The sequence below is a fragment of the Stylophora pistillata genome, chromosome 2 (assembly GCF_964205215.1).
Source record: "Stylophora pistillata chromosome 2, jaStyPist1.2, whole genome shotgun sequence".
Lineage (NCBI taxonomy): Eukaryota > Metazoa > Cnidaria > Anthozoa > Scleractinia > Pocilloporidae > Stylophora > Stylophora pistillata.
In genome coordinates, this window is record NC_142520.1 from 34,537,378 (window position 1) to 34,549,877 (window position 12,500).

The window sequence follows — 12,500 nt, forward strand, 5'->3', positions numbered from 1 at the left end:
CACACACGCACGCACACGCACACAGGCAAATTGCTTGCAAGAAAGAGTAAAAAAAGAGCCAAAGTAAAGACGGTAGTAACTAGCCTAAAAATTAAATTCAAATTACTAGAATTAATTAACAAAGAATAAAGTCAGAATTGAAGATGGCTCTAAAATTTAGTTTTCTTTTTCACTGACCTTAGTGCAAATTTTCAGTAATCTTTTCTGTAAAGGAATTCCACGGACTTCCGCACCATAGAGTGCTAACAAATCAATCTAAACGGAGGGGAAAATAACGTTAGATAAAATAAACAGAAAAAAAGGACAAAGTTAACCTGCTCTACGAGGCCTAACCCGTCGTGGCTGTAACTGCAAGAACTATCAAAATCTGATGCAGATAAAGTTATTTCCACTACATACAAAAAACCAAAGTAAATTACAACTTTCCTTTTGTATCTCCTCTCTACATATATGATGACTTAAAATGCTACATCACAAAGATTTATTAAACAAACCAGGCGCGACAGGGGCTGGTCCCACGCATTTTCTCGCGCCTTACAAGAGTCACGTGTTTTAGCTTCAGTTCAGTATTCACTGGTTAATCACATCTCCATTATTCATTTACAGTAAAAAACTAAATCAAGGAGCAGAAAAATTAAGAACTTACTTTTCTCTTAAGTCCCTGAGGAATGTTGTCACTGACCGGATACAATCCTCTTTTAAACTTTTCCTTGATTATATAACAGACGCCAAGTCCGTTATCGTCATCACCGGCGGCGAATTCCAGCCCATCGCGGACTTCTGGTAACGATAGAATTAATTTCCAATAAACCGGAGAGCTGGGAACTAATCTTTGAGCGTCTGGCTGGCATCTCATCGAGTCTGCAAGCAGCAATGGTACGTCCAGCGGACGGCATGCTTCTTTTCTTTGATAAAAGGAATATAAGAAACTAATTTAAAAAAGAAATAAGCTTTTCAAATTTGATACCAAGGACTTCTCGGCCGACTGAAGCTAAGGATTAAAGGTGATGAATAGAGAAAGTATGCGGCTATGTTGATGTCTTTTTTTCCAGCTTCTACCAAAGGGACTGTGTGTGTTCAAATTTCAACAACCAAAATAACGTGCTGATCGCCTCTAAGAGAAAATACGAGGGACACCCGCTTCGTTTTCTTTGTATTTGAGGCGAGACAAAAGCTACGTGAGGCACGCGGAACTGCGTTGATTCGTACTCAACACTTCCCACAACTTTATGGTACTCCAGTATTTGTTGTTCTTTGTTCCACTGTAAATATTATACGTTCAAAAACTTTCGCTGGCAGTGAAATATATTCTGAGGTGGAAAGTTTTGCTGATCCTGAGAATAGGAATACCTATTACTTGCAAGCTCATCAGAATAACTACACCTCCTTTAATCTCGTTTGTTCCTTTAAATTTTTTTTACCGAAGCGAAGTGGTCGCCATTTGTATCTATGCGTTTCTTCCACGCGTTTGTCAATAGATACACCATTGTAAATACCTGCTGTACTCCACATCTGTTTGTCTTTTTTTGATTGCATCGTGGATTTCCCTTTCATGAGCATCACTTCTGAGGTAAATTCAATTGCAACTAATGTTAGATGGAAGCTCGACAAGTATCAGGCAAGATAGGTCTCAAAGAACAAAGAGAGATTGACATTTACCGTAGGACGGCCATGGCGATGTCCCGTTTCCTGTGTCCCACAAGGTGCTGAAGTTGATTGTCGATGTTGAGCATGGGAGGTCCAGGAGGAAACGAGCCTAAAAGTTCCTTTAGATGCACACTGGCGCGGAATGCTTTGAACCACCTTGAAGAAGAAACAACTTATAAGTGACGTCTTTCACAAAATTTACCCAGATCATTAAATGGCGTCAAATCCTTCATTTCTTAAGAGACAAGTTGAGTTTTGAAAACGGTCCAACGATCCAACGGTCCAACGATCCAACGATCCAACGATCCAACGGTCCAGCGATAAACCTTACTTTTGTTTCAGGATGTGATTGACAGTACAACTAGTCACTTGGTAAGAGAGATTCTGACCCGTATGCAACCGCGTGTCTCTAATCAGTGACGGAGAGTTCTCTAAAGCGACAGTCCTTAGCTAATTGCTTTGGTTGAAAGGCATTCCTCCAAATTCCTCATTTGTCTTAGCCTTTGACCCTCGGGAGTGAACTTCTGCTGTATTCTCCTTACAACTTTCAAATATTAGGGACCTTAAGAAACCACGACGGCGACGGCAACGAGCACGTGGAAAAACAAGAGATCTAATTGGAAGAACAATAGCTCAGCACGTGCGTTTTTTAAAACTTTGTACATTTCTTAGCCGTCCTATGCAAAACAACATAAATTTACGTCGTCTGCGAACCGAAACTGCGACGGCAAATTATTTTAATTTCCATTTGGAACGTAACGGCTACTTTATACGTCATGCTGAAGTTGAGCTATGGCGCTGTATGAGACAGTAAGCTCCTGCAGCCATTTTTGAAATTCTAACTAAGAGTAGAAATTCATTTTTTAATCGAAGTCTTCCTTGGCGTCGCCGTCGTAGTTTCTTAAGAGGGAGCTTTAGCAACGGCGACGGCGACGGCAACGAAAACGTCGTGTCGAAAACTAACTTTTCGTTTTTGTAACTCTTTCGAGGTTATTCCGATGTGTTTCACTTAGAAAATGCTGGCGAACTATTCAGGGACTATATCACTACGAACGGCGTTAAAGTAAGGAGAAAGAAAGAAAAATTAACCATCATGCGCTCACGTTCTCGAGAAAACCTAAAGTTTGGTTATTTCACGTTGTTGTTTTGCCGAGAACGGCAAAGAAATGTAACAAAATGTTAAACGCACGTGCAGGGCGATTATTTTTGCTCATTAAACCTATTGTTTTCCGCCGTTCTCGTTGCCGTCACCGTCGTCGTTGCTAAAGCTCCCTAAGGTCCCTGATGATAGGCGGAAGGTAACTAGGATTTCACTCCTTAAAAGAAGACTAACACAATGGGGATGATATTTCCTTGATATAACTTCAAATTCCCATGAAAAGCCAACAAAAACATATGGGCTGACTCAAAGGGAGAAGTAGCTTTTACAGATTGCGAATGAAAAAGATGGAATACTCTGCCACCTGAGCTGAAGAGAACTCTTTAGTAAGCAGGGCTGTTTGGAGGGCATTTCAATTCGCTGTCGTAAAACCAAAACCAAAACCAAACTAATCAAACCCGCCTACAGACAACCAGCGTGGCAAGCATGCTAAGGGGAAAATCGAGAAATTCATTAACCAAGCACGTGTCATTGCTGATTCACTTTAGCAACACCTGTAGTTTTGAGAATCATCGGAAAAAACAAAAATGTTCGCCTTTGCCCCATCCCCCAGTTATAGAAACAAAAAGACGATGGCAAGACATTAGGGAAGAACCAAACCTAGTAGGGGAGGCAGGGGATGACGTGTTGGATCTACGTTTAATGCAATTAATTCTCTACAGATCTGAATGGAGCAAGTGAGAGCACACCTTTTGAAATATTTTGCAGTTCTGCTTCTTTTGACATAGCCGGCCAATAACTGCAACTTAGCGTCTCTCTCTGCCTTTGCCTCCTGGAAGACTTCCTCTGCAATTTCTTCTAATTCATTAGAGATTTTTTCCTCGATCAATGACTGACAAATCTCTTTTGATACTCTTTCTCTGGCCAATTCCAGAAGCTCCAAACGCACTTCTCTGTAACAAAGAAAGAGATAAATTCGAGAATTTCGAGTAAAAAAAAAAAAACTGTCCTACACCTCAGAGGAATGAATACACGTCGGAGGAATGAATCGCAACTTTACCACCAGCTGTAACCAACTTCTTACTTCCATAAAAATTTCTGCAAAAGCATACTTTGACCAAAGACAACAAAAACCTGCTGGTTAGCGCGCTTGATTCTGCGTCCGGAGGACTGGGTCCAGCACTGGCCGTGTCATAACAGACGCATTACGTGGCGATCTAAATCAAGACCCTAAACTCTCCCCATGACTCTCTCCGGGAGAAAGGCACAGGGACACCTGACAAAAGAACGATTGGAGGGGGCACTGGCATCCCTACCAGGGAAAGAAGTAATACTCGTTGTCACTTCCTTATAAATTAACCTTTCAAATTCGGATCTTGCTTGCTTTTTGGTTTGTTTTAGTTATTTCGTTGTTATTTTGGTTGTATTTGTTGTTTTATTTAATTTTTCTGTTTTTTTATTCTTTTTCCTTCGGTAATGTCAACCGATAACAGGCAACTGATGACAACTTAGGGTTAATGTTGGGTTAATGTTGGATTAATGTTGGGTTAATGTTGGGTTAATGTTGGATTAATGTTGGGCTAATGTTTGGTTAATTAGGGAAGTGTTGGTGCGCAGTTAGTCATATACTGACATCAATCCCTAAATATGAGCTTTATCATACCGTATAACTTCCTCCACAATCCTTGTACATTCAAGGGAGATAAACTCCTCTGTGAAGTCATCGTTGATGGTACGTAATACCCGCTCTCGGATGACCGCGTTTTCCTCAACGATTCTGTGGAGAGCAAAACATACTTCAGATCGACTGTAACCTTTTCTAAAAGATAATTCAAGTGCTACTTTTATTCAGGCAAGTTAGCAAATACCTTTTACGATCGAGTTCTTCAGTTAACACCGAATCTGCTGTTTCTTTTATGAACTCTGATATCGTATCTTCGTGAATCGTGTTTGTAATCTCCGTGGACAATCGAAGGTCATAATGTACCTGAGAGAAAAGAAAGTTATATACTATACTAAAAAACAGATACACTGCACCTTCAAATTAAGAAAAGATTGGTTAATGGTTCTTTGTAACAGAAAGCTTTAAGTATTCTTATTTTTCAGACGAACGGAGGCAGGCGCGAGGCGTTTGTCACGCACGAAGCGTGTGTCACGCGCGAGGGCAGCGGCCTCCGATCCCCTGAAAAGTTATAGATAGATAGATATTTGGTTTACTGAGACCTCTTGCAGAATAAATCACTGAATTACAGGTTTAGCCAGCAAAGAATAAAGCATTGACACAATGTATATATTTAAGGAATAATTGATTTGGCAATTAACAAACATGTATGGCAAAACTAGTCACGTGCAGTGCACGTAGCGTATTTGTTTAAGGTGGCTGGTACCAGTTCTCATCTTTTTGATGGTTTGTAACTTTGAAAGAATACAACAAAACGACTGACCAAGGCCAGTTGAACACTTTTACAGGGTTGAATTATATAATCATTGGTTATTCAAAAATAGGTGTCATTTTGTCACTAGCAGTTTCCATGGCAACGCTTTCATAGGCTTATTCAGTCGCATTTTTTAGCTTGTGGCTGAAATAATTCGAAAAGTAACCCGGTGACCCCGTGTTTTTTTTTTCAGTGTTTTTTTTTTTTCAGATTGCTTTTGGCACTTGAAAAGGAAAATGCACAAAGATTTTTAAAAAATTATACGGAGCGGAATTTCAGAAAATCTACAAAAAAGGCAATTTTTACACATCGCAAATTTCCTTCCGTAGAATTTTCTAGTTTTTTTTTTTCTGATGATTCCTTTCGACGTTATTATCCAATTGGAATAATAAAAAGAAGGGGTCACCGGACTTGTTTTCATGCAATTGCTTTCGTGAGTTTAGCAATTTCCACGCGCGTTCTCGCGCATTTAAAATCTGGATTCTATAAGATCGACATTTGCTCATGATCTGTTATAACTACCGCTAACAATTACGTGTGCTCGCGCGAGCGCCTACAATCTGATGTTTACAGACGTAAATTCGCGTTTACTGCTAAGAAAATCATTAAACAGCTGGCAAAGACAGCCTCCCGGGCTCATCTTAAAAATCCTACTCACGACTTCTAGCTACATCATATTATTTTCCTTGAAGTTTCAAAGTCTTATTTCACTTCAGGTAGATTATCCTTCACTTGAGTTATTCTTTTTTCGCCGTCGCAAGACTTCAAATCGGTTGAATATTTCTTTTAGATATAAAGTGAAGAAACCTTTGCTTCTCCAAAACTCGTCTTCGTTATCTTAGTTTCTATCTCCTGCATTCACAGTGGCCGCTCAACACATCAAATACACGCTCTTAGGTAAACTTCTCACGAAAGTACAAAAAAATCCACGCGCTGCCATCTTTGCTTTGAATTTTCATCTTTTGATCTCGCGCTTCTTTCGCACGTTTCTCTCGCGCGTCACGCAAGGGTGACCTGTTTCCCGCGCGAGGATACCCGTACCAGCCACCTTAAGATAAAGTTCGTAAGGTGGCTAGCACTAGTTTCCTCGCGTGGGGAACAAGTCACTCTTGCGTCACGCGCGAGAAAAACGTGCGAAAGAAGCACGAGATTAAGACGAAAATTCAAAACAAAGATGGCGGCGCGAGGCTTATTTCTACTTTTGCAAGGTTACCTAACAGTGTGTATTTGATGTGTTGAACGGCCACTGCGTATGCAGGAGACCGAAACGAAGATAAAGAAGACGATTCTCGGAGACATAAAGGTTGCTTCATATCTAAACGAAATATCCAACCGATATGAAATCTTGCGACGGCGAAAAAAGGATAACTCAAGTGAAGGATAATCTGCCTGAAGTGGAAGAAGACTGTCAAGCTTCATGGAAAATAATATAATATAGCCAGAAGTTGTGAGTAGGTCCTTTAAGATGAGCCCGGGAGGCTGTCTTTGACGGCTATTGAATGGTATTTTCTAAGCAGCAAACGTTTGTAAACATCAGATCGTTGGTGCTCGCGCGAACACACGCGATAGTCAGCGGTAGCTATAACAGATCATGAGCAAATGTCGATCTTATAGAATCCAGATTTTTAAATGCGCGAGAACGCGCGTGGGAATTGCTGAACTCACGAAAGCTATTGCATGAAAACAAGTCTGGTGACCCCTTCTATTTATTGTTCCAATATGATAACGTTGAAACTGAGGAATCGTCAGAAAAAAAAACTAGAAAATTCTAAGGAAGGACATCGCGATGAGGGAAAATTGCCTTTTTCTAGATTTTCTGAAATTCCGCTCCGTATAATTTTTTTAAAATCTTTGTGCATTTTCAGTTTCAAGTTCCGAAAGCAATCACTAAGAAAAATCACGGGGTCACTGAGTTAGTTTTCAAACTGTTTGAGCCATAAGCTAAAAAATGCGTCTGAATAATCCTTTGAAAAGCGTTGCCATGGAAACTGCTGGTGACGAAATGACACCTATTTTTGGATAGCCAATGATTATATAATTCAACCCAGTAAAAGTGTTCAACTGGCCTTGGCCAGTCTTTTTGTTGTGTTCTTTCAAAGTTACAAACCATCAAAAAAATGAAAACTGGTACCAGCCACCCTAAACCTGATGGTCGAAGTGCTGCGGATATTTGGATAACACGGGCGTAATAGTAGACAGCTACCACCAGTAGTAGTTTATAGGCTAAATTCAGCCACATGAGTAAAGCCAAGCTTAGTAAAGATGACTAGTTATGTAAGAATATACGGAACTAAAACTTAGCTCGATCAGCCATCCTCTTCTACAAGGTTTTCAAAGAGAAGACAAAAAGATCACCTTGTCCATGGCTTCCTTTGTAATTTCTGTACACATTTCATTCATCACTTCCACAAACAGTCTCTTGGTGAAATTCAATATTTCCTGCAATAAACGATCAACTTTTGAAGATGCACTCAATCTACCAACAGGTGAGGTCTAGACAACTAACGCTCTTTTAAAGCTGGATTCCGTGCATGACTATAATCGTCACGACCGCTACAACAGTGTTTCATTCCAAAGATCTCACTAGCAATTCTACCAACTGTCTGCCATAAAATTCTTATGATGTCAGTGCGGAGAATTTAGTATCGAATCAACTTATAATCCCCTGATCGACATTTTTCTTTATTCTTATTCCTTGTTTGCTTGATATTGTACTAACATTGTAAAGAGAAATTCTGTTTTGGTCATTCTTAGGAGTGAGAGGGTTAAAGGCCGGTGACAGGCGGTCTACCATCGCTTGTGGGACCTCTCACCGCCGCCTGTCTGGTCAACAATCAATCGGAAATTTTTCTTTCGTCACGAACGAGGACAAAATTTGTCTACGTCACATACTCGACTAAATCAAGAACACCTCTCTTTGATCTGAATCTCTCACTACAATTCGAAATCAATTGGAACTCTACATGTAACTTACAGCTCATAAGTTATGTTCACAACTTTTTTAAAAGTGCCTTGCATTATGCTGAAGTTCAGCATTGTCAAAAAGGTTTATTTTTCAACGATCGTGTCGCCATTATCAGCAGATAAAATCTGTTCGCATTCTCCATCAACTCACCTCTCCAGAGTAAGACACTGCACCTTTAGCGGGTTCAATCTGTGTGGGCTACAAACGAAAGAATAAACGATAAGTAAGTGCGCGCGGGACGCCATGCGCGCGGGACGCCATGCGCGCGGGACGCCATGCGCGCGGGACGCCATGCGCGCGAGACGCCATGCGCGCGGGACGCCATGCGCGCGAGACGCCATGCGCGCATTTTTCGATGAAACAAAAAATATCCGAGAAAATTATAATGTCTAAACATATTCAGATATCAAACATATGTATGAACTGCGGTTATGAAACGTATATATGCACGATCCTTCGCAGTAAAGCACTATTTGAGCAATAGTGAAAATCAGACCTGAAAAAAATTTCAGGCCTGTACGGGATTCGAACCACTGACCTCTGCGATACTAGTGCAGCGCTCTACCAATTGAGCTAACAAGCCAACTGGGAGCAGGCCATCAAATTAATTCGACATAAACCCGTAGATGATAAATCAAACAACAACAAACATATGAAACATATGTATGAACTGCGGTTATGAAACGTATATATGCACGATCCTTCGCAGTAAAGCACTATTTGAGCAATAGTGAAAATCAGACCTGAAAAAAATTTCAGGCCTGTACGGGATTTGAACCACTGACCTCTGCGATACTAGTGCAGCGCTCTACCAATTGAGCTAACAAGCCAACAAACATATGAAACATATGTAACATATGAAACATTTTCACTATTGCTCAAATAGTGCTTTACTGCGAAGGATCGTGCATATATACGTTTCATAACCGCAGTTCATACATATGTTTCATATGTTTGTTGTTGTTTGATTTATCATCTACGGGTTTATGTCGAATTAATTTGATGGCCTGCTCCCAGTTGGCTTGTTAGCTCAAATGGTAGAGCGCTGCACTAGTATCGCAGAGGTCAGTGGTTCGAATCCCGTACAGGCCTGAAGTTTTTTTCAGGTCTGATTTTCACTATTGCTCAAATAGTGCTTTAGTGCGAAGGATCGTGCATATATACATATATTCAGATATCATAGCAAAGACAGCGAATTCGCCCCAGTTCTTTTCAGACACTGAGTGTTGGTCCAGTCTGGATAGAGCAGTAAGGCTAAAACCGTCGGCCTGTCGCACGGCAGTTTGGCGCTCTACAAGCTGAGCTAAGCAGGCGGAAGCAGCAGTCAAACAGTCAAACGGACTCTTCTTGCATACCATTGGACAAAAACGCCAATTGTTTCGTGTGACGAAACTGATGTGTACCTGATTGCTTCCCACACTACATCGCACATTGATCTAAGCCACAGTATACCTGTATTTGCGCGGACGGCGCCTGACCAGTGTCAACACCCAGCTGCACCGACAGTGCGCCGGAAGACCCCATCGCCACTTGTCTGCCAGAGGTGCTGTCTGATACCAGGAAGCGAACAAGTTGTGAAGATTCCGTGGCATTACATGTGGGCTTAGGTTGGTTCTGAACATCTGCCTGTGATGGGAGAGCACTGTCATGGAGGTGGCCACAAAGCAGCTGCGTCAGGTCAGCGATGTAGCGGCCGTCTTCACTGAAGCTGAGGTATGGTTGATGCTGCGGGGCGTTTGGAAGTGGCCCGTTGTAAACCACCTAAAGCAACAATAGAATGAAGAGTAAAGGCTGATAGTTTCGAAAGAAACTGTTTGGGGCTACGTCGGTGGGAGTAACGAAACAACTTGGATATATCAACAAAGTTGAAGTGGTAAATTGGCCACCGTAACGATTACAAAAGCTGACGTTTCGAGCGTTAGCCCTTCGTCGGAGCGAATAGAGGAATTGTGGGTTGTGTGTGCTTTTAAAGGCAGAGAATGGAGCTACGTTATTGGTGGGAACATGGCAACGAGAAAAAAAAGAATAAATTAGTGGAATGAAAAGCGTTCGTTGATCCCTGTGGGATTTAGACTGCCGGTTTGAAAGATGAGCTTTTGTTCAAGATTTTTACGGCTTTCCGTGCTACCTAAGTGTAAGGAAAGACCGCAGATTGCCATATGTTGCTTAGAACGATTAGGTAAATTAAAATGTCTAGCGAGTGGTTTCGATGTGTCCTTGTCATTCCTTTCCACGTCTCGAAGGTGTTCTCGGAATCGGTCACCTTGTCTTCTGCCTGTTTCGCCGATGTATATCTTTTTGCAACAAGTGTAAGTTATGCAATAGATTACATTGGCGGAGGTGCACGTGAAGTGATCGGTGATCTTAATGGATCGTTTAGGTCCCGATATTTTATCAGTGTTGTGAATGAAAGGACACGTTTTGCATCGTGCACGAGCGCATTTAAAAGTGCCTGGTCGGTCATTAGTCTGAAAAGAACTTCTGACCAAAAAATTGCATATGTTTTAGTCGCGTTTGAATGAAATGAGCGGAGGCTGCGAAAAGAGACAAGCACTATCAGAGACAACCACTAACTTCCCAATGCAAAAGCTTAATTTGAGAAAAAACTTATTGATAGTTCTCTTTTCAATTGGGATGGCGGAAGAACAACTGAGAACTCAGAGAAACCAGCATGGAAAAAATGAAAATCAACATCTAAGTTATAACATATAAACAGTAACCTCCAATAAGCGAGAAAATATGCAGGGATATTTGTCTCCCGACATTATGTGTTCCGAAAAGCTCGCAGCTATCCGAAAGCAATGCACGGGCAAAATTGTTTGTGGAACAATTTTTTTTTTTAACAAACAGCTCACCACGGTCACGCGACAAGTTTAGGCCAATCGTACGAGCGCAAAAATTATGGACCATAAAACCCCATGTCCGGGATCGCAGTCAGTACAAACAATGATGACTGAAGACACCCTTAGTCCCAGTCCCAACATATACCTACCTCACCGATGGAGCAGCTTCGTTTGGATTCGATTAGTTTCCAGGCTCTCTTTGCTGGGAGCCTGGACTCCGGTTCAATGAATGAAGATCGAGCAAAGTTCACGAAACCCTCTGTCACTGTCAGACCGTGGAAGGTGCAAAACTCATCAGCCTGGAAAGAGAAAAAGGTCTTTTTAATGGCCATTATTTTGTTTGACGTTTAGGGATAAATGATTTATTTCCATAAGGTGGTAGTAGTAGCAAGTATGATAAATATTGTAAGAAATAGACAACTTTTTTGAGAGACATGTTTCGGCAAGCTTATGCCATCTTCAATCAATGAGTAACAGAACGTGAGTAATTATATAAAAGACAAGTAGATGAGTAAAATATTTATAGTATGACATAATACAAAAGCGGGTACTAATTACAACGTGACACCAAACATCAAAGGTGTGAACTAAAACGCTAGAAAAGTGTTATAATGCTATAATTGTTTGTTAAGTTCAGGTTTGATCTTATTTAATCCAGAATACTAAAGCACTGAAGAAAGGGAGTATTTGTTCTTACAAGAAGGAGATGTGTTGAAATGCTTAAAAATATGCGAGCTTTTATCGCTTTTCGTGTGCTTCTTTATCCTAGAAGAGAAGTGGCGACTAGTTTCGCCAATATAACGGGAATTACATCTCGTACAAGAAAACTGATAGACTACCATGGTTATATTGGATCAGAGTTAACTCTGATTGGATATATCCCGTTATATTGGCGAAACTAGTCGCCACTTCTCTAATACGATAAAGGAGCACACGGAAAGCGATAAAAATTAGCACATTTTTAAGCATTTCAACACATCTCATTCTTGTAAGAACAAATACTCCCTTTCTTGCTTTAGTATTCTGGATTTTGCTAACAACTCAATTGATTTAAAACTCAAAGAGGCTTTTTATATAAATAAGATCAAACCTGAACTTAACAAACAATTACAGCATTATAACACTTTTCTAGCGTTTTAGTTCACACCTTTGATGTTTGGTGTCACGTTATAATTTGTACCCACTTTTGTACTACATCATACTGTACATATTTCATTCATCTACTTGTCTGTTATATAATTACTCACGTTCTATTACTCATTGACTGAAGATGGCATAAGCTTGCCGAAACATGTCTCTCAAAAAAGTTGTCTATTTCTTACAATAAATGATTTAGTCGAGTTTCTTTATACCCAAAAGCAGAAAACTACTTCTTTAACCAACGCTTGAAACGTCCGCTTTAGAAAGCTTTGCGGTGGCCAATTTAGATTATCTGTATCGACTCAGGTGATAAAACCGAATGACTTTTAACATACACTCCTTCACGAAAACAGCATTTTTTACATCTGATC

At 40.6% G+C, this 12,500-nt stretch overlaps 1 protein-coding gene across 7 annotated transcripts in view; it reads right to left on the reverse strand.

The window, feature by feature from the left end:
* LOC111343329 (germinal-center associated nuclear protein) overlaps positions 1 to 12,500 on the reverse strand; it is a 42,608-nt gene that overhangs the window by 13,502 nt on the left and 16,606 nt on the right. For 6 of the 7 annotated variants that reach the window (XM_088747160.1, XM_088747159.1, XM_088747161.1 and 3 more), the window contains exons 19-29: positions 11,139 to 11,288; positions 9,599 to 9,907; positions 8,297 to 8,344; positions 7,537 to 7,620; positions 4,615 to 4,733; positions 4,410 to 4,523; positions 3,496 to 3,699; positions 1,660 to 1,803; positions 1,497 to 1,565; positions 647 to 905; positions 178 to 255 (exon numbers count right to left, since the gene is read on the reverse strand). In XM_088747160.1, the coding sequence (XP_088603286.1) occupies positions 178 to 255; positions 647 to 905; positions 1,497 to 1,565; positions 1,660 to 1,803; positions 3,496 to 3,699; positions 4,410 to 4,523; positions 4,615 to 4,733; positions 7,537 to 7,620; positions 8,297 to 8,344; positions 9,599 to 9,907; positions 11,139 to 11,288 (1,578 nt within the window). The remainder of the gene's footprint in view (positions 1 to 177; positions 256 to 646; positions 906 to 1,496; positions 1,566 to 1,659; positions 1,804 to 3,495; positions 3,700 to 4,409; positions 4,524 to 4,614; positions 4,734 to 7,536; positions 7,621 to 8,296; positions 8,345 to 9,598; positions 9,908 to 11,138; positions 11,289 to 12,500) is intronic. The other variant, XM_088747158.1, reaches the window with a different exon arrangement.